Source organism: Mustela lutreola, chromosome 2, assembly GCF_030435805.1.
Source record: "Mustela lutreola isolate mMusLut2 chromosome 2, mMusLut2.pri, whole genome shotgun sequence".
NCBI classification, from domain to species: Eukaryota; Metazoa; Chordata; class Mammalia; order Carnivora; family Mustelidae; genus Mustela; species Mustela lutreola.
Genome location: NC_081291.1, coordinates 221,480,986 through 221,499,617, shown reverse-complemented (window position 1 = coordinate 221,499,617; position 18,632 = coordinate 221,480,986). Strand labels below are relative to the sequence as shown.

At 60.9% G+C, this 18,632-nt stretch overlaps 1 protein-coding gene across 6 annotated transcripts in view; it reads left to right on the top strand.

The window, feature by feature from the left end:
- The window catches only part of PRDM15 (PR/SET domain 15), a 61,037-nt gene extending 42,691 nt beyond the window's left edge, over nt 1-18,346 (top strand). For all 6 annotated transcript variants that reach the window (XM_059164776.1, XM_059164775.1, XM_059164778.1 and 3 more), the window contains 11 exons: nt 476-607; nt 2,176-2,310; nt 2,859-3,022; nt 3,842-3,921; nt 4,256-4,375; nt 8,927-9,058; nt 9,995-10,078; nt 10,449-10,624; nt 12,494-12,574; nt 13,835-14,044; nt 15,036-18,346. In XM_059164776.1, the coding sequence (XP_059020759.1) occupies nt 476-607; nt 2,176-2,310; nt 2,859-3,022; nt 3,842-3,921; nt 4,256-4,375; nt 8,927-9,058; nt 9,995-10,078; nt 10,449-10,624; nt 12,494-12,574; nt 13,835-14,044; nt 15,036-15,515 (1,794 nt within the window). In that variant the 3' untranslated portion in view covers nt 15,516-18,346. The remainder of the gene's footprint in view (nt 1-475; nt 608-2,175; nt 2,311-2,858; nt 3,023-3,841; nt 3,922-4,255; nt 4,376-8,926; nt 9,059-9,994; nt 10,079-10,448; nt 10,625-12,493; nt 12,575-13,834; nt 14,045-15,035) is intronic.
- The last annotated feature ends 286 nt before the right edge of the window (nt 18,347-18,632 follow it).

Genomic DNA, 18,632 nt, shown 5'->3' with positions numbered 1-18,632 from the left:
CTCTGTGCCAGAGGGCACGGGGTCCCCAGCATCCCAGCCTGGCCCCCAGCATCCCAACTCGGCCCCACTGGGGGTGTATGGGGACGTGTGTGAGCCTCCTCAGCCACTGCACTAGACCAGAGACAGCAGGTTGGGGGAGTTGGCATGAATTGTGCCTGAAGCCCGGTCCCCACCCCAAGGGTGGCACTCTCCCTCGGTACGGACTCTCAGAAGGTCCTGGCTGGTTCTGTTATTTTCCGGCTTCTTGAAAGGCCCCGTCCTAGTGAAACATCTAAGTGAGTGAATAAAACAGAGCCAGATCGCACTGCCAGTGGAGACGAGAGGACAGTTGGTTCCCGGGACAACACAGGCTCATACTGAGACCGTCACTGGCTCACGTTCACACGTGACTCCAGCCCCGAGGTGGGTCGTGGGCAGGCATCCAGTGTGTCCCTGCCCAGTCCGAGTCTGTGAGGTCCTGCCCCTCTGCCCGCAGGTGTTCTCCTGCAGAAGCAACATGAACAAGCACCTGCTGACCCACGGCGACAAGAAGTACACCTGCGAGATCTGCGGCCGCAAGTTCTTCCGCGTGGACGTGCTCAGGGACCACATCCATGTCCACTTCAAGGTGATGCCCAGCGCCGCCCTGGCCCGGGGAGCTCACGTGGCAGCGTGGCAGGCCCTCGTGGTCAGCGTCCCAAAACACCTGTCTGTTGGCCCGTCTTCCGACGGGCGCTCGTGACCCCCTGCCGCATCTCGGGCCCCCGCGGCGGGGCTCACCTGACCGTTCCTCTGTTCTGGGTGCTTCCTGGTGAGGACAGCGAGGAGTGGGGGGCCGCGGAGTGGGGGCCGCGAGGATTCAGGGTCGTGGTTAAGGGCAGAGGGGCCGATCCAGGGAGCAAAGGAGGACATTGCAGGCGGCCCCGAGGGCACATGGAGACGGTGAGCGCGGGCCCCGGAGACGCACCACAGCGCCGGGACCGCTCCTGGCAGCTCCAGCCCCCGGTGCGGGCTGGGGTTTCACTGGGCAGGTGGAAGTCCAAGGCAGGGGAGAGGCGAGGCAGGAGTGTGGGAGGCCCCCCTAGTGCAGGGACTGAGCCGCGCGGACGAAGCTGGGGCCAGAGAAAGGGCCCAGGAGCATGTGGGGGCCTTGGCCGGGGCTCGGGGCTCGGACTTAGACCTCCGTTTGTCCCTGCCTGAGCCCTGGGAATGGGGGCCCGGAGACCTGCCAGGGAAGGATGGTTTCCTGAGGATTCGATGAGACGCAGCGGAGGCGCAGGGCCCGGCCGGTCTGAGCGCCCGCGGGGCACAGCGCCCGGCAGTGCCCGTCCTGGGGCAGCCTTCCTCCGGCAGGTGCTGCTGCTTCTCCGCTACCGGGAGCCTGAGTAAGAAACACAGCAGTGGGCCCTTGTGAGAACCTCCCCTCTGCCCCGGGAGGGAAGGGGCAGACAGGATAGCGAACTTCCCAAAGGAAGCCTGCCCACCCTGCCCGGAATCCCAGGTCCTGTGTCAGAGGCAGACTGGCCGGCTGTGGTGCGCCCCCTGGCGGCCGTGGCTGGGAAATGGGCCGTGGCAAGGAGGTCCGCTGGGCCCCAGCGGAGGAGACAAGATCCAAGACGGGGAGCCAAGCCCCCCATCCCCCTCTCGCCGCAGGCAAGGCCTCTTCCGCCCTGCCTGGCCGCAGCCCCGCTGTGGGGCCCCTCAGCTGCTCGCGGGAGCTTCTCTTACCTGTGACGGGAAGACTGAAGTGTTCCTCATGGTCTTTTTCAGAGAAGTAATAACTTTTAGCACAATCCCTGCCAGGTCATATGCAAACAGGCCTTAGAGAGGACTGACCCCTTCCCAGGGGGCGAGGTGGGTGACCGGTCCCATCACAGCCGGGGACACTAGCATCCCCAAGACCAGGCAGCCCCAGGCCGGGCTCCCACCCAGGGATGCAGGGCAGAGGCTTGGTGGGCTTGGCTGGCCCCCGGCCGGGAAGGATCATCCGAACTCAGGCAGGAGGCTGGCGGGCTTCCTGCCGGGATGTAGGGTGCACGCAGGGGCCCAGGGAGCCCCAAGGGAGGTGGCAAGCAGGACCCCCACGTGGGACTTACGTGCAGCCGAGAGGCGCTGCTGCCTCCTGCGTGTGGGGCAGCCCCGCTACCGCTGGGGATGCCACTAACCCGCCAGCGCCTCTGCCGCCCTGTGCTGCAGGACATCGCGCTGATGGACGACCACCAGCGGGAGGAGTTTATCGGCAAGATCGGCATCTCCTCGGAAGAGAATGAGGACAACTCAGACACGAGCGCGGACTCGGAGCCTCACAAGTACAGCTGCAAGCGGTGCCAGGTAACCCTGCCCCGCCCCCGCCCCTCTGCGCCCGGCTGTCCTCCTGCAGAGAGGCCTGGGTGGGGGCCGGCCATGCCACGCGCCTCCTGGGCGGGGCAGGGGTGGTGGCTCTCTTCCTGCGACCACGACCACGGTCTCAGACGGGGAGGGGGGCTGCTGACCTGCACGCCGCCGAGGGGCTGGCCCGGGTGGGGGAGCGGTGGCTGGCGGCCGGGCTGCACGTTTGCTGTGGGTGGCCAGTGAGCGCAGGTCCCTGTGTGAGGCTTTGGCGGCCGCAGACCAGGCAGCTCCGTGCTCGTCGGGGCACCTGGTATGGAGCCATCAGGGCCGGCGGGTGGAGGCCCGCTGGGTGGGGAGCTGAGAGGCCCAGGGGTGGTCCCCTGGAGGGCAGGTCGGCGGGCGCCCGCCTCCTGCACCCCTGCGCACTCCACCCTCGGAGGCATCCCTCTCTGTCCGGCCGGGGCGCCTCGGTGCGTGGTGGGGCCTCGGGAGCTGGGGGCCAGGAGCTGGTGGGGTGATCTGGGGGTAACGGGTGTGCCCGTTGGCAGCTGACCTTCGGCCGGGGGAAGGAGTACCTGAAGCACATCATGGAGGTCCACAAGGAGAAGGGCTACGGCTGCAGCATCTGCAACCGCCGCTTCGCCCTCAAGGCCACGTACCACGCGCACATGGTCATCCACCGCGAGAACCTGCCGGACCCCAACGTGCAGAAGTGAGGAGGCCGCCCGGGGCGGGGGGCTGCAGGGCCTGGCCTCATGCCATGGTGGGGGGCGCGTTCCCCGCGGGGAGGCAGCTGCTCTGACGCCGAGTCCGTCTCCCCGGGGAGCCCCGCGGCCGGGCCTGGAGGGAAGCAGGCCGTCCTCGTGGGTCCTGTCTCCCTCACCCTGCTGGCCTCAGCACAACAGGGTGCTTCCTGGCCTGCCCGCAGAGGCACCAGAAACCCCTTCTCTCCACCAAGGTCAGGCTCCTGGGGTGTAGCCCTGTGGCTGCTGTAGCCCACGCTCAGTGCTGGGTTCAAGAGCGGCGAGCCAGCCGCCCTGGGCAGAGGCTGGAGTAGCGGGCTCGGGCTGCCGGGCACAGGGCCCCCAATTCGCCCCAGCAGTGAGGTGCACCGTCTCAGTTCTGGGGGCCGAAGGTCAAGGGGTCGGCGTGGCCCGCTCCTTCTGGAGGGGGCAGCAGTTCTGGGCCTCCCTCCTCGGCGGGCGGTCGGCGCCTTCCCGTGACTTACGTGGTCTTCCATCGTGCGCGTCTGGGGCCCAAGGACACCCGTCCTCCTACCCCGCCCCCATGACCTTGTGTCTCACGTGACGACCTCTGTAAAGACAGTTTTCAAATGCGGTTGGGGTTTGAGGTGCTGAGTATCAGGGCAGCAGCTTGTGCATTTTGAGGGGCACAGTTCAGCCCTGTTGGAGGAGAAAGTCCTCCTGCGTCTTGCTCCGGTAGGGGCTCTGTTGCCTGCCCTGAGCCAAGGCAGGGCGGGGGGCTGGGGTGCTGCGGCTGCCACTGTGCTGAGGCTCCTGTCCGCCTCCAGGTACATCCACCCGTGTGAGATCTGCGGGCGCATCTTCAACAGTATCGGGAATCTGGAGCGGCACAAACTCATCCACACGGGTAGGGCCCTGCCACGGGGACTGGGCCGGGCTGGGGTGTCCTCGTGCTCCCTGCTCTGGCACCCGCACACCCCTCCTCCATGCCTTCCTCTGGCTTCTCCCGGCCTGGGGCCCTTGTCACCGCTTCTGACCCCGGCTTGGACCCCTGCCCCGTGGCCCCGGGTCCTGGGGACCTTCCCAGCGCCCCGGAGCCCGTGGTAGGCTTCTGTGCAGGCCGAGGGAGCGCCTGAGGCAGCGCACCGTGCTCCTGCCCCCGCGCTCCTCCTTCGCGGCTCTTGTGCTGTGAGCGCGGATGCGGGCCTGCCGGGGTCACGTTCGATGCGCTTGTTGCTCAGGTGTCAAGAGCCACGCGTGCGAGCAGTGCGGGAAGTCCTTCGCGCGGAAGGACATGCTGAAGGAGCACATGCGCGTGCACGACAACATCCGGGAGTACCTGTGTGCCGAGTGCGGGAAAGGTAGGGGCGCGGGGTGCGCGCGGCGAGGTCCGGGGGCACGTAGATTGGGTGGGCAAGGGGCACGCACAGGAGAGGTACCGTGTGGGGGCCCGGGGCCCGGCGGGCGCGGGCTGGATGGGCGCAGGGCGCGCGTGGGAGAGGTAAAGGGACGTGCGATTGGGTGGGTGCTGGGCGGGCGCGGGTGAGGCACGGGGACGTGCGGCCCAGCAGGCACGGGGCTGGGCGGGCGCGGGGTCACAGGAGAGGTAGGGGCACGCGCGATTGGGTGGGTGCAGGGCGGGTGCGGGAGAGGTATGGGGACATGCGGTCAGGCGGGCGCGGGGCACGCACAGGAGAGATGGGGGGGCACGGGCCCGGGGGGCGCAGGGCTGGGTGGGTGCAGGGCACGCACAGGAGAGATGGGGGGGCACGGCCCGGGGGGCAGGCGCAGGAGAGGTACAGGGGACAGGAAAGGTAGGGGGGCACGGGGCCGGGCGAGCCAGGGAGCGCCTGCCAGGACAGGATTTAAGTGAGAGGTTAGAGGAAAAATAGGACCCCCACAGGGAGAGAACCGGGTAAGTTTTCAAGTGGGGAAGCAGGCCGTGGGAAGCGCGGAGTAATTCTAAGAATCCCCGGGTGTTCTGCGCACACACGCAGGGTCCCCAGCTCTCACCGCCTGCTAACCGGAAGCAGCGACGTGTTAAACAGCGATTTATTGTGACCAGTGAGGACTGTGACCCTCATTTTAATCAGACGAAATCAGTTGAACAATAATAAACTTAACAAAATATCTCCCATCCCTAAGTAAAATGGGGAGAAAAGGTGATCCTGCTACATGGTAAAGGTTCAGCCCATTTCTGTTCAAACAAAACAAAATCCTGGAGAAGAAAGGGAGCGCAGAGCTTCTCAGGCTGTCACCCTCGGCCACCGGCGCCGTCTGTGGCGGGGCAGCAGGGCCGTCCCCGCAGGGGCACGTGGCACATCAGGGCTGTTGGCTTTGCTGTTATATCTTGTAAAAATTGTGCATTTTTATAAATTTTTTTTCCTTTACTTGGTTTTTTAAATTAAACGAAAAAAGACTGAAGAGAACACCAGTGTCTTATCATGCGTCTCCCTGGCAAGCCGTTAGCAGGTGTAAAATCAGACAAATCATAGAAGCTCAGAAGAGTGACCTGCAGGGAAAGCAAAACGTGATCCTCCCCCTGCCCCCCGCCCTGCCCTACCCTTGACCCTATCTGCCTCTCCAGAGGTGACAGTTTCTTGTCCGTCCCCCAGGGTCACTTTGTGCAAAGGATGCACAGATTCCTTCCCTGGAAAAGCAGTGCAGTCCCCTAGCCCAAAACAAAGTGGCGCGCAAGGTGAAGTTGTCGCTCCTGCCTCAGACCCTTTACGCTCTGGAGAACCATTGTCACCATTCTGCAGGAACATTCTAGAAGTCTCTGTGCTTCTCTTAGTGATATCCTGGCTCTCCCAGCCCCTTTCCCCACTTGCGGGAAGGGACACTGTTGAGCACCACAGAGATAGGGAGGGTCAGAGGTAGACCTGGTAGGGATGCCCCCCACCCAGGGGGCAGACGCCACACCTAGGTTCCCCTAGGGGACCTGGAAGAACAGGCGCAGCTGCCCAGGGTGGGCACTGAGGTCAGAGCCACATCTCACAATGTTATATACTTGGTCATATCAGAAGTGTGCTTAAAATTTAGTTCCGTGATTTTGTCCACGAATTCTGAAGACTTTTTATAAATGCTGGTGTTAGTACTTGGACTAACATGTTATCTCACATAAATTAAATTATCGGTGTGGTCAGTTTGCTTTCAGATTAGTTATTGCCATGTACAAGCAAATGCTTGGGCTTATCTGGGGTTTTTTGTCCTTTGTTTTTTTACTTATTTAGAAATTCATTTCAGAGCATTTTCATGTCAGAATGGGTAAAATGGCCTCAATGTGAGTCTCGGAACCTGGATGGGACTCTGTCCTGGAGACTCCTGTAACCAGACCTTTGCTTTTGTATTAAGGGCTTTTTTGTCTTCTTTCATTACAAACAGTGCTGTAGAAGGACTCTTGATTATTGTTGTTACTTTACTTCTTCTTCCCCAAAATCCGAGGCCTGCCTGGGATTTATTCAGGGGAGAGGCTGTTAGGAGTGACGGGAGTTTCAGCCCCAGCAGCAGGAGGAGTCAGGATACCCAGGAAAATACTGGGTTCCGAATCGCTCGGTGTGCCGTGAATTATTTGGGTCAGGCCCCGGGGAGGCAGCTGTGGGGCCTGCGTGCAGAAAGCCATGGGGATTTAAAGATGCAAAGAGGCCGCCCCTCCCCACCGTTCCAGATTTGGGGATTCTACCCATTTAAAACCCCAGCAGCTGGCCCAGAGTAAGTTGAAAATGGGATGCAGAATGAATCCAGATCCCAACAGAAGGAGGCTTCAGATTTCCACCGCGTGGCAGTCATGCTTATTTTAAAGCTGTTCGCAGATCTTTTTTAAAGTGGAGAGAGAAGTGTGGCTTGTCCCTGATGCGGGCTGCGATGGGGGGTCAGAATGGGGAGTCTTTCCTTCTATGCATTTTCTTTTTATGACCGTGTGTTATTTTGTAACGTAGAATCCGTTCATTTTAGATGCATGTGGGGGAGATGCAGGTGTGGGGCAAGATGGCACGGACTGGTTCTCCTCTGTTCGTCTTCTCTGCCATGGTCCCATCAAGGCCAGCGCCAAGATGCCCCTGTGCCTGGCACAGCCTGGGGGCAGCTGGTGCAGGGGAAGGGAAGGAGGCAGACGGACTCATGGAGCTTGGGTGGGAGCGTACATTGCTACAGTTGGGCTGAGCTGTTGGGTACTCTTAGCTGCAGTTAGAAATGGATCTTGCTTATTTGGGGTACAAAGATCTATTTGCGGCTTAAATGTAATGTAGCACTGTTTGTAACAGAGAATGTAACAGGCTTGAAACGTGGGTGGCTATTTCCGTTGGCCTCAGGGCCCTTGCACTGGCTGTTTCCTCCACCAGAAATGCTGTTCCCCCAAATAGCTAGAATTCAGTCCCTCCCACACTCCTTCCGGACCACTGTTTAGATGTGTCCTCTAAGGGGACCCTTGTCTGTCCCCCAGCATGAGCTAGCTTCTGGGACAGTCACTCAGACTCCTGCCTGTCTGCTGGCTCGGGCAGGGCGCAGTTCTCGTGGCTTCTGGCAGGCTGGGGTCAGTCAGGGGCCAGGGCTGGCTGAGACCCAGCCCCACCTCCCTGGCACAGGCAGTCTTCCGGGAACCTGGTGGGGACTCTGGTCAGGCACTGCGATCTGCCACAGCTGTCACCGAGGACAGTCCTGGATGTGGGCTGCATCTGCCCCGCTCCGGTGCCCCTTTGGTCATCTGTGTGTGGTTCCAAGTCTGCTGCCCACTGCTCACTGACCCTGCCTGGTTCAGTTTGTGGCTGGCGGGACTGGACACTGCTGGCTTTGTGCATGGGAGCCACCGCCTACCCTCTCCGCGGCCCCCTTAGCGCTCCCCACGCAGCCCTGCCCACCTAGTGGGCATCCTGGACTGGGACGTCCACCGTGGACTCCCACCCATAGCGGACCAGCCCACCCCGCCTCTGACTCCCACACCATACCGGGCCCCCCGCCGCTGACTCACACCATGTACCAGGGACATCCCTTCTCGACTGGCCCAAGTTGGTGAGGCTATAATTTGTCGCCCGTCCTTTAGCGAAGGGGCGTTGGGCTAGAGGCGGAGTGAAGGTTGGAGCCTGCACCTTTCCGCACTGGCAGTCAGCGGTCCGGAGCACTGACTTCTCATCTCAGTGTCGGCGCCGTCGGGATCCACAGCTGCTGGGGCAGGCTGACCCCCTCCCCCACCCTCAGATAACTGGGCTGTGTCACACAGGTCACATTCACACCCTCTTGCTGTGAGCACTGACCCCTAGGTCTGCGCAGGCCCCGGAGAAGGTGAGCTTCTCCACAGGGACAGTAAATCCCTAAGGGCCTCTGAGGGCGTCAGTTCCCGTCTCGCCCCTGGTGGAGGGGGTCCTCTAGGAGAGACACCTCCACGCCCTGACCCCCACTTATCTTGTTCTATCCCCACCGAGACCTATGCCTGCCCGAGGGTCCAGGTCAGGCGGGATCCTCTGGGGGGTTCAGGCAGTGTGTAGAGTGGGGTGCGGACACTGTGGGGCGGGGTCTAGGTGTGCGGTGGGGGTGTGGGCACTGGGGGTGGGGTCCTGGCCCAGGGTTGGGGGGCAGGCACTGTTGCAGGCCTGCATCATGGGCCGTGTAGGGGTATGGGGTGCGAGCACTGTGAGGGGTCCTGGATGCAAGCGCCGTGGGGGGGCGCGTGAGGGTGCCGCGTGCGTGGTGGGTGGAGGCATGAGGGGCCGCGTGGGAAGCACAGGTGCTGTGGGGGGCGCATGGCAGGGCATGGGCGCCATAGCAGGGAACTCATGGGGGCGTGGGCACGGGGCAGGGATGCGAGCTCCGTGGACGGGGTGCAGGCGTGGTGGGGGGTGGGGGGGTGGGGGGCCACAGGTGCCGCAGGGGCGCGGCGCGGCGGGTGGCCGGCTCAGTAGTGCGCGCGTCCGCGGCAGGCATGAAGACCAAACACGCGCTGCGTCACCACATGAAGCTGCACAAAGGCATCAAGGAGTACGAGTGCAAGGAGTGCCACCGCAAGTTCGCGCAGAAGGTCAACATGCTGAAGCACTACAAGCGGCACACGGGTGAGTCCGCAGCGCGGCCGGGCCGGGCGGGCTGGGAGCTGCCCCAGCTTCTGCTCCTTGTAGCTGGGCTCTCGGGGGCTGCCTCTGCCGGCGACCGTCTCCTTCCAGGGGGCACCCCATCTGCACGTTGCCGCCCACGTGCCCCCACAGTGACCATCCACACGTTTGCTGAGCTCTCCCAGGGCTGCCCTGCTCGTGCCTTGCACACAGCCGTGTGCCCGAGCGGGTGCCCACGAACTGACTGCACAGGCTTGGCTGTCCACCACCGCTCTGTCTGGGGTGGGAGACACTGGAACGTCCCAAGTATCTGTACGTCCCCGAGAAGGAAGAGCGCACCTGTTAAAAGTTGCCGTATGCATTAATTTTCTTAGAGGCTTGTGATGCGGCAGGGAAAAGACAGCCTGTGTATCAACTACGAGCTCCTTCTCAGGAGAGATGGGCGTGTGGATGAGCACGTGTGAGAGAGAAGCAGGGGACACGGGGACGGAGGCGGGAACCCTGCTGACCAGCTGTGTCTGTGTGAAATTTCTTTCCCGTGGTTCCCTGTGTCCCCTGCAAACTGGGTTTCGAGCATTGCCCTGTCTGGTCCAGCTTCCCTGCCCGCCCACCTCCCTCATGGCCCCAAGAGACAGATGAGCTCTTGGGTCTGGGGCGAAACACGTGGAGTCCCAGAAAACTTCAGAAATGCGGTGCCGAGTGAGGCTGACTGCACTGATTCTGCTGGTGCAGAGCGGACGGTGGGCTCGGGGCCCGGTGGCCTCGCCAGACTTACCGAGGGAGGTGCTGCTGAGCCGCCCAAATGTCCGGTTGAGTGCTCTGGGGTCCCCTGGCCATCCCCTTGCTGCACCACGGCCTCTGTGCACACAGAGACCCTTGGCCAAGGGGTCCGGTTAAAACCCCGTGGGAGCCTCTGAGGTCAGCGCGCCTCTCCTGCAGGGATTAAAGATTTCATGTGTGAGCTGTGCGGGAAGACCTTCAGCGAGAGGAACACAATGGAGACCCACAAGCTCATCCACACAGGTAAGCAGGGCGGCGGGCCTGGCGCTCGGCCCCTCGCCCCGGTCCCCGGTGTGCCCCTCCCACCCCCGCGTGTGCAGGGCGGGGATAGCTGTCCACCTGCTCTTCAGGGCAGGCCTTTTTCAGAGTGTTTGGTCTGTCCTGCCTTCGTGGGTGGCCCCTTACCCCCTAAAGGTCAGCCCACCTGGACTCTCCAATGTCCACTCCTGAATTTTGCAACGCTGGAGCAGCATCCCACGCCATGCTCCGGGAGGAAGGCCGCCGTCCTGCTCAATTTGGCCCGGGCCACCTGTCCCCCCGCCTGTCCCGTGGGTCGCGGGCCGACCCTGCTGGTGACCCGGGCTTGTGTCTTCCTCCCCGTGTGCGTGGGCAGTGGGCAAGCAGTGGACGTGCTCCGTGTGCGACAAGAAGTACGTCACCGAGTATATGCTGCAGAAGCATGTGCAGCTCACGCACGACAAAGTGGAGGCGCAGAGCTGCCAGCTGTGCGGGACCAAGGTGTCCACCAGGGCCTCCATGAGCAGACACATCCGGCGCAAACACCCGGAGGTGAGCCGGGGCGGGCACACGCGCTCCCTCCCCACCCCCACCCTGCGCTCGCAGACCACATCACACTGTCACACTGGCTCGCGGGTCCCCCCTGCAGACCCAGGACTCCTAGGGGCGGGTCCTGGCCCTTATGTTCCCTCTGCCTCTGGGAGGCACCAAGCGAATGAATGAGTGAGTGAGTGAATGAATGAAGGGAGAGCCTCCCACACAGTTTTTGCTGAGGTCGTGGGTTATGGTCTCACTAGAATCAATGCAGGACAGAAGCTCAACCCCGGGCTCTCCCTCCGTCCTTCCCGTCAGGGTGGCTGACACGGGGCGCAGAACGGGGCCTCCCTGTGGCAGGGGGCCGAGGCTGGTCCCAGCACCGGCAGGAACAGTAACACAGGGAAGCCAACTCTGCCCACCTGGGCGCAGGCTCCAGAGGAAGATCTGGGGCATCAAATAATTCACTTGCTTTAAAGAGAAGCTAACAAAAACACAGATAGAAAAAAGCGCGGGTCAGCAGCTGTCCGATGACTCTGGGGGAAGGAGTCACGCATGAGAACATCCGTCGATCTGACGGGCCGGGCACCCCCCACTCGGGATGCCGTGGGTCCGGCCCAGGAGCAGGAGGCAGCCCGGGGGCAGGTGACTGGCGTTCCCGTCGGCAGCCGCTCTGAGCTGCTGGTAGGGGACGGCTGTTCGAGGAGGAGACTGGAAGAACCGAGCGTGCACACACGTGGAGAGGAGGCGTATGAGGCTAAAACTCAGAAAAGAACCTTCAACCTCACCAAATCCCAGAAACGGGAATGTTCGCCGAAGATGCCGTCCTTCGTCTATTGGCTCGGCGGGGGAACTTGAGATTGGAAGTGACCGTGCTGGGCTGGCTCGAGGCGGGCACCCTGGTCACGGCCATCTTCCTGGGGGCAGCGTGGCCGTACTGGATCCCTCCTCCCAGTGGGAGCCCTGGGGCTCAAGCCCTGACAGTGTAGCCCTGTGCTTGGAATCCGATACACAGTTGCGAGTGGCCACGGTTACACGTCCTATAGGCTGCATGTGCGTGTGTGTGTGTGTGTGTGTGTGTGTGTGCGCGCGCAGTGCTCACCTCTGTGAAGCAGGTGATCACAGGAGGGACAGAAGACGGCATTGTACAGGGCCCTGGTGTTGAAATTGTCCGCCACAAGCAGCCAGCCAGGGTTTCGGCCTCTCCGAGTGTCCACCTGGTGGACCGCTGTCAGCCAGCTGTGGCACCGGGTCTCCGGGCCCAGGGCAGGTGCCGCAGGCTCTCTACATGGTGACTCTGTAGTCCGTGCGAGTTCTCTGTTGCTGTGGGGTTTCTGTAGTTACCCGTGTTCACAAGGAGCCCGGGAGCCGGCCTCTGCAGACCGGAAGCATGCCACTGGGTGCAGAGAGAGGCCGCAGCCGGCGCGGAGGGGCCCAGCGAGCCCCCCAGGATCGGAGATCACTCCCTAGCGGACTGATCACTCTGCAAGGTCCCCTTCCCATGCCTGCTTCTCCAGTGGGGGCGGCGTTCGCCACAAGCCGCCTGAGCACGCCCACACTGGGCAGGGGTGGCGGGCAGGGAGGGGTAGGCTGTCGGACGAGGGGCAGAGGACGCTTGTCCATGCCTTTTCTCAGCTTTGGTCTCCCAAGGCTCTGGGGCCGTTCCTGGGGCCGTTCCTCGGGATCTTTTCACCCTTGTTTCATTCTCTGTTGTTCCGACGTGCACTCACGAAGCTGCCGCTGGTGGGGAGCCCACTGTCCAGGGTGCATCTTGCCCTCCTGGACTTGACAGTCCTGGACTCGAGCTGAGCTGGGTCGGGAACAGGGGGGTGCCTGTGAGGCATGCAGGTATCGCATCCCAGGCTTATCACCTGTGCTCACCGGTAGGTCCTGGCCGTGAGGATCGACGACCTGGACCACCTCCCGGAGACCACCACCATCGATGCCTCTTCCATTGGCATCGTCCAGGTAGGCACTGAGCAGGCCCGCGGGCTGGGGCGGGTAGCCTCGGACAGGAGCTGTGCACAGCTGGAAGCAGAATTGCCTCTTCTTCAGGGACCTTGCACTTTACTCTGATGGCCTTCAACTGATTGGATGAGGCCCTCCCACAATAAGGAGGGTTATCTGCTTTCCTCAGAGTCCACCGATATAATGTTAATCTCATCTAAAAAAACACTTTCTTAGCATCTTTGCTGCACAGCGAAACACGTGGGCGCCCCAGCCCAGCCATGCTGACATGTGAAATTAACTATCCCAGTAGAGTCCATAAAAACTCAGCATAATGAGATTACTGTAACTAAAATAACTTTATGAAGTGCACTTAGTTTTTAAAGATATTTTAAGCCACTGCGTTCATCAAACTGGTGTTTTATTATAACGGGAATATGCCATGGTCTTGGTTGCTTTAAAATCACGGGCCACACCTCTGTTTGTAACAGCTCTTTGAACAGAGTACTCAGGTGCTGGGTCGCAGTGAGTGAGCTCGAGAAGGCCTGTCCCTGCCTCTCTGCAGCACCCCAGAGGCCCAGGGCCCACGTCCTGCCTCGATGAGGGCAATCCCATGATGGCCTTGCCCTGGCGGGCTTCCACTGGGTCTCTCTGCCGCTGGGTGGGATTTCAGCACGTGGGATGGCGTAGGAGGCCCAGGAGGCGTGGTCGGTGACCAGGATGGCCTCTTGGACACCCAAGCCAGTCATGGCGTCGGCCTGGTTCTGAAAATTGGTCAGTCTGCAGCAGTGCACCCTGGACGGACCAAGAAGCGTGCAGTGTGCCTGTCTGGGGTCACCATACGGCTGGCATGGTAGCCGTCCCCAGAGGAGACCATGTAATGTTCTCACGGCCAAACCCGTTCTGATCCAAGGTCATTTCTGTCGGAAGTTTGCTTCTGCCTGGGGATGAGAGCACGGGCATGATTGGATTTTCAGCCTCAGGTAGAGCTCAGCAGAGCTGAAACGGGCATTAAAAACTTGTCTTTAGAGATGCTCACGTTCCAGCACAAATTGTGGCTTTTAAAAACAGGACATGCATGTAATTTCCTTCACTTTTTAAGAGAAAGTGAACCCAATGGGGACACGACCCATCTCTGGGAGCACACGAGCAGCCATTGCCGTGGTCGTTCTGTTCCCCGGGGCCACCTGGGGGCATGTCCTGGGACTGCGCTGGGACCTCTGTGCCACCATGGGGACACAGTCCTGGGACCCGGATGTTGCTAAACATTGTGTTCTGCAGCCTGAACTGAGTCTGGAGCAGGAGGAGCTGGCCGAGGGGAAGCATGGGAAAGCCGCCAGGAGAGCCCACAAGAGGAAGCAGAAGCTGGAGGCAGAGGCGGCGGGCGCCCCGGGGCCAGAGGAGGCCACCTTCAGCGAGTACACGGAGAAGGAGCCTGTGCTGTCGGGCGTGGGGGACGAAACGGACTCCGCGGTACAGAGTATCCAGCAGGTTGGTCCCTTCCTGCGGGGGCGGGGCATCCCTGGGAGCAGTTGCGGGGCGCGGGGACACTGCCTGTGCCCTGCAAACGTGCTGATGCTGGCCCGGGCCCCGCGGTGGCAGGCGCTGTATGGGGCACTGCTCCCATCAGCCAGCATCAGCAACGTCCTTCCCAGCTCAGACCTAGAGGTCACAGCTGCCACCAGGACTAGCGGCTTGACCGTGGTGCATGTGTGGGGTAGGTACCTCCCACCGCTTGGGAATCAGGAGCTTTCTGGGAGGCTATAAGTGGCCCCTGTGTGTCTCCTTACCGTGAGAGTGGGACCCGCTGCGTCTGCCCCTGTGGGGTCACACCAAAGGTCCCCGGAGCATTGGCGGAAGCAGAGATGCCGGTCGTCTGCTGCTTTTAATGGAAGCCTCCGATACGCTTTGGTTCTGAGGCTCGCAGACCTCTCGCCGACGTGTCTCGTGCCTGGTTTGGGGCACTGACAGTCATGGCGTGTACTTGGCCGTCCGTTCCTCTCCGTGGAGCAGATGCTGCCTCTCTGTGCCTTCTCACTCCGGAGCTACAGATGTGTGCGTTCCTCTTTTCAGCTTGATTGTTGGGGTTTTGTTCCCCGATGGCAAAGCGGTGCGAGCAGCAAGCACAGAGTGCACCTTCCCTCTCGTTGCTCCTTCCCTCTGCTCTTTTGCTGGCCCATGAGATTGTTTGATTTTGGTTCTAGCCACAGCTCTGTGGTTCCGTCCCTGTCTTACTGCTCTGTTACGCCGGCTTTATTTTCCTGGGGCAAAACTAACTTGGTTTGATTCTTCACCAGAGGACATTTGCCTTTCTTCCTCTGGGCCAGGGGTGGGCGGGGCCGGGCGGGGCCGGGGTGGGGGGGTGGGGGGGTGGTGCCGGGCAGTGCCGGGCGGTGCCAGGCGTGGGGCTCCTGCAGCGGAAGGCTTTGCCGTTGGCCATTCTGCAGACTGTTAACCGGCCTGCGTTGTGTGACCCTTGCAGGTGGTCGTGACCCTGGGGGATCCGAATGTGACCACCCCGTCGAGCTCAGTGGGCCTGACCAACATCACCGTGACCCCCATCACCACTGCCGCCGGGACTCAGTTCACCAGCCTCCAGCCCGTAGCCGTCGGGCACCTGACCACCCCGGAGCGCCAGCTGCAGCTGGACAACTCGATCCTGACCGTGACCTTTGACACCGTCAGTGGCTCCGCCATGCTGCACAACCGGCAGAACGACATCCAGATCCACCCCCAGCCCGAGGCCACGAACCCGCAGTCGGTGGCGCACTTCATCAATCTGACCACGCTGGTCAACTCCATCACGCCCCTGGGCAGCCAGCTCGGTGACCAGCACCCGCTGACGTGGCGGGCAGTGCCGCAGACGGACGTGCTGCCGCCCCCCCAGCCGCAGGCGCCCCCCCCACAGGCGCCGCCGCCGCAGGTGCCGGCCGAGCCCCAGCCGCAGATGTACAGCTACTGAGCCGCGCGGCCGAGAGCGCAGACGGAGACCCACACTCGGGTGTCCTTTCTCATTTTGAGATTCATTTGCTGGATACCAAACCGAGGGGGAAAAAAGTTATTATCACAACGTCCATAACGTTGACTTAGCTTTGCAGCATTCTCTCCAGACCCCCTCCCAGCATCGCGGTCTGGGGGCGCGCCTCGAGTGCCCCGGGCAGGTGGCCACGTGCTCGGTGTCTGGCAGAGCTCGGTGTGGGGACACATGGGGTCCGGGGGAGGGGGCAGGTGGGAGCAGACAGGTGAGCGAAGTGTCAGGAGGGTCCCAGGGGCCCACCTGCCTCCTTCAGGGAGGGGTTCCCACCTGGGGGCTTGGGGCGGAGTCCCGCAGGACCGGGGTGGAGAGGAAGCTCCCACTTCTCGCTTCTGGGTGTTTTTGATGAATGAGCAGTTAGACGTTAAAGTGACGTTTATTCTCTTTGAAATTGGAGTCGAGTTGAATTTGTGACCCACCTCCAGGCTGAAGGCGCCCCGTGGCCTCCACTGACGCTCTGGGCGCAGTTGGCCTGGGCTGGGGGTTCCCAGACATCGCTGACTCGGGCCTCAGAGGCCTCTTTGTAACATAATGTGGATCGATTTTTCATTTCTTTTTTTTTTTTTACTGTATGTTGAGCCTATGTTACGTATTCAGGACTGTCCCAGCCACATTGTTTTCGATCTTGAACGCGCTCGAATCATTTGCACTGTAGGAGCATCGGTCTGCATGCAGCTCTGCGCACTGCCCGGGCGTGAGGGACACGCCACCATGGGCGACACGGCCGCTGCACGCGTCCCTCCCGGGGCTCCTGCACGGCTGCCCGGGGACCCTTGGCCAAATATATTTATCACGGTGAGGCTCAGCCGATCCCAGCGAAAGACATGGAAGAAACCGTGCGTTCTTTCTGCTTGAACCGAATTCCAAAGACTGATGTGTTTCAAGACCAATGTTCTAGAAAAATGTCGAGCAAGCATGGCTCTCCCAGCGGCAAAGCACACGTGTCTCCGAAATCCAGAGGGGCTGCCTTCTCCTGCCAGGCGGCGACACAAGCAGAAGAGGTTCGCTCACAAGCAGAAGCGTGAATGGCCTTCGTGAACGAACGTGCCAAGTTACAGCTGCACCGCGTCCCTGGGATACGCACTTCCACGCGCGGGCGCACCCGTCAGCGGCCCAGGGCTTGGCCCGTGCCATCAGCGGCTCAGCCAGGGACACAGCGGCACGGCGTTCAGGCTCCTGATCCCCGTAACGCTGTCCGAACCACATCCTAACGTGCCCTTATACTGGCCTTGCTCCCTCATTACCGTGCGTCCTGTCTTCTTGGGACACCCACGCGGAAGGACGAGCAAGGCGTCCGTAGTGAATACGCCCGAGGAATCTTGTGCCGTCGCTGAGGCCGAGGACGATTCGTTCTGCAAAATCCAAGTTCCCAGCACTTCACCTGGTTCCCAGTAGCAGGAGTCTGAGGACAGGGCTAGGATTTGTTTCGTGCAATGCTCGCCTCCAGAACCGCGGGGAGGCCCACGCCCGCCGTACGCAAGCGTGTCTCCGGACACGGCTCCGTGACACTCCGGTCGCCTGCCTGGCGGTTGAATTCACAGTGGGAGATTATTTGATTTTTTAATTTATGATAATTATTTTTATGTTATTTATGTATATAATTAACTGCTTTCTACACAAAAGTTCCATCAAATGAACTTGGGCTGGGAGTGATATATTTTCTAAAATACCATCTTTGTTCTCCAAATATAAGGGGGCTGGGTACCCACGGGATCAAGAATACCAAGATTCCTAACATATTTAAAAAAAAAAAATCACTGACAATTTTTTTTTTTTTTGCTCTCACAGCATAGAAAGGGTGGATGACTAAAAATACGAACACGATTAACCCTCTGTTCGCCTTTATCTCCTACTCCTCTTCCCGGTGTAATAAAGGCCTTTTAAATTACAGTTTTATTTTTTTAAAGACTTTGTTTGTGTGCCTGGAGTAAGGGGGCCTCCGATGTTTCTAAAGCACCTCGTGTCGGCTGCGCAGCCCGGCTGGCCTCCTGCTTCCTTCACACCCACGCCTGTGGAAAGACCCTCCGTGTAACCCTCAGTTAGAACTCTGAATAAAAATCTGATTCACTCCTGAGTTTCCTGTAGACACACTTGGTCTTAATAGGGTCACTATCGGGTGCAGAATGGGTCTGTGGGGTCTTAAAACCGATGCTGAGAATTTGCATACGAGCGACGGAGTGAAGGAAAAAGTGCCGCCCAGCCAGAGTCCTTGACCGGAGATGCTTCTGCGCCAAGGTCACCCTGGACTGATGGGACGCGCTGAGACTGGCAGCCGATCCCGGGTGCAGCCGATCCCAGCTGTGTCCGTGGGAGCCACCGCGGGCCCCATCGCAGCCCCCGGGCTCTGTGCGTTTGGGCTGCTTACTCTAAGTTAAGGCACCACGGGAGCTTACCTGTGGCCTGTGCATCTGTAAAGTCGGGCCGCTCTGTGCCGCAGTCATGGTAAGACTCTCCCAGAGCTGGTGTGCCGAGGAGGGGGCTGGGCGTCCGGAGCGATGCCGGAGGGGGACACGTCGCCTGTGCCGGCCGCCACCTCACCATACCCAGCGGGAAATCCCGGGTGTGGGGGACAGAGTCACGGACCTCACCTGTTCTTTCCAGCCACGGCGTCCACAGGCGTGGCACTTAGGGCTCCTCCGCTCAAGACGTCCCTTCGCATTTGTGAAAGGCACTGAGACTGTTTCAAGAAGTTGTGTGTATTTCGTGTCCCGTCAGTTTGCAGAATGACAAATAAAAGTGCGGTGACCTGTGTTTTTCAATTGCTGGCCCTCGGCCCCGAGGGCCCGTTCTGCGTCGTCCACACACTGGCATCCTCTGAGAGCGGTTGTGGTTCCGGCTGCCAGCCCCGTCGTGACTCCTGCCCAGCCCAGAACCCACACAGTGTTTGGGGTATTTGAAATGTTCCCAGAGATCCCAAGGCATCAGAAGCTTCCCAGGGGGCTGGAAAGCGGCAACGAAGAAGGTGCACGGGGGCGTTTCTTGCAAAGCTTGACCAGGGGAGAATGGAACGGAAAGAAGGAGCAGCCAGAGAGGGGAAGACCGAGA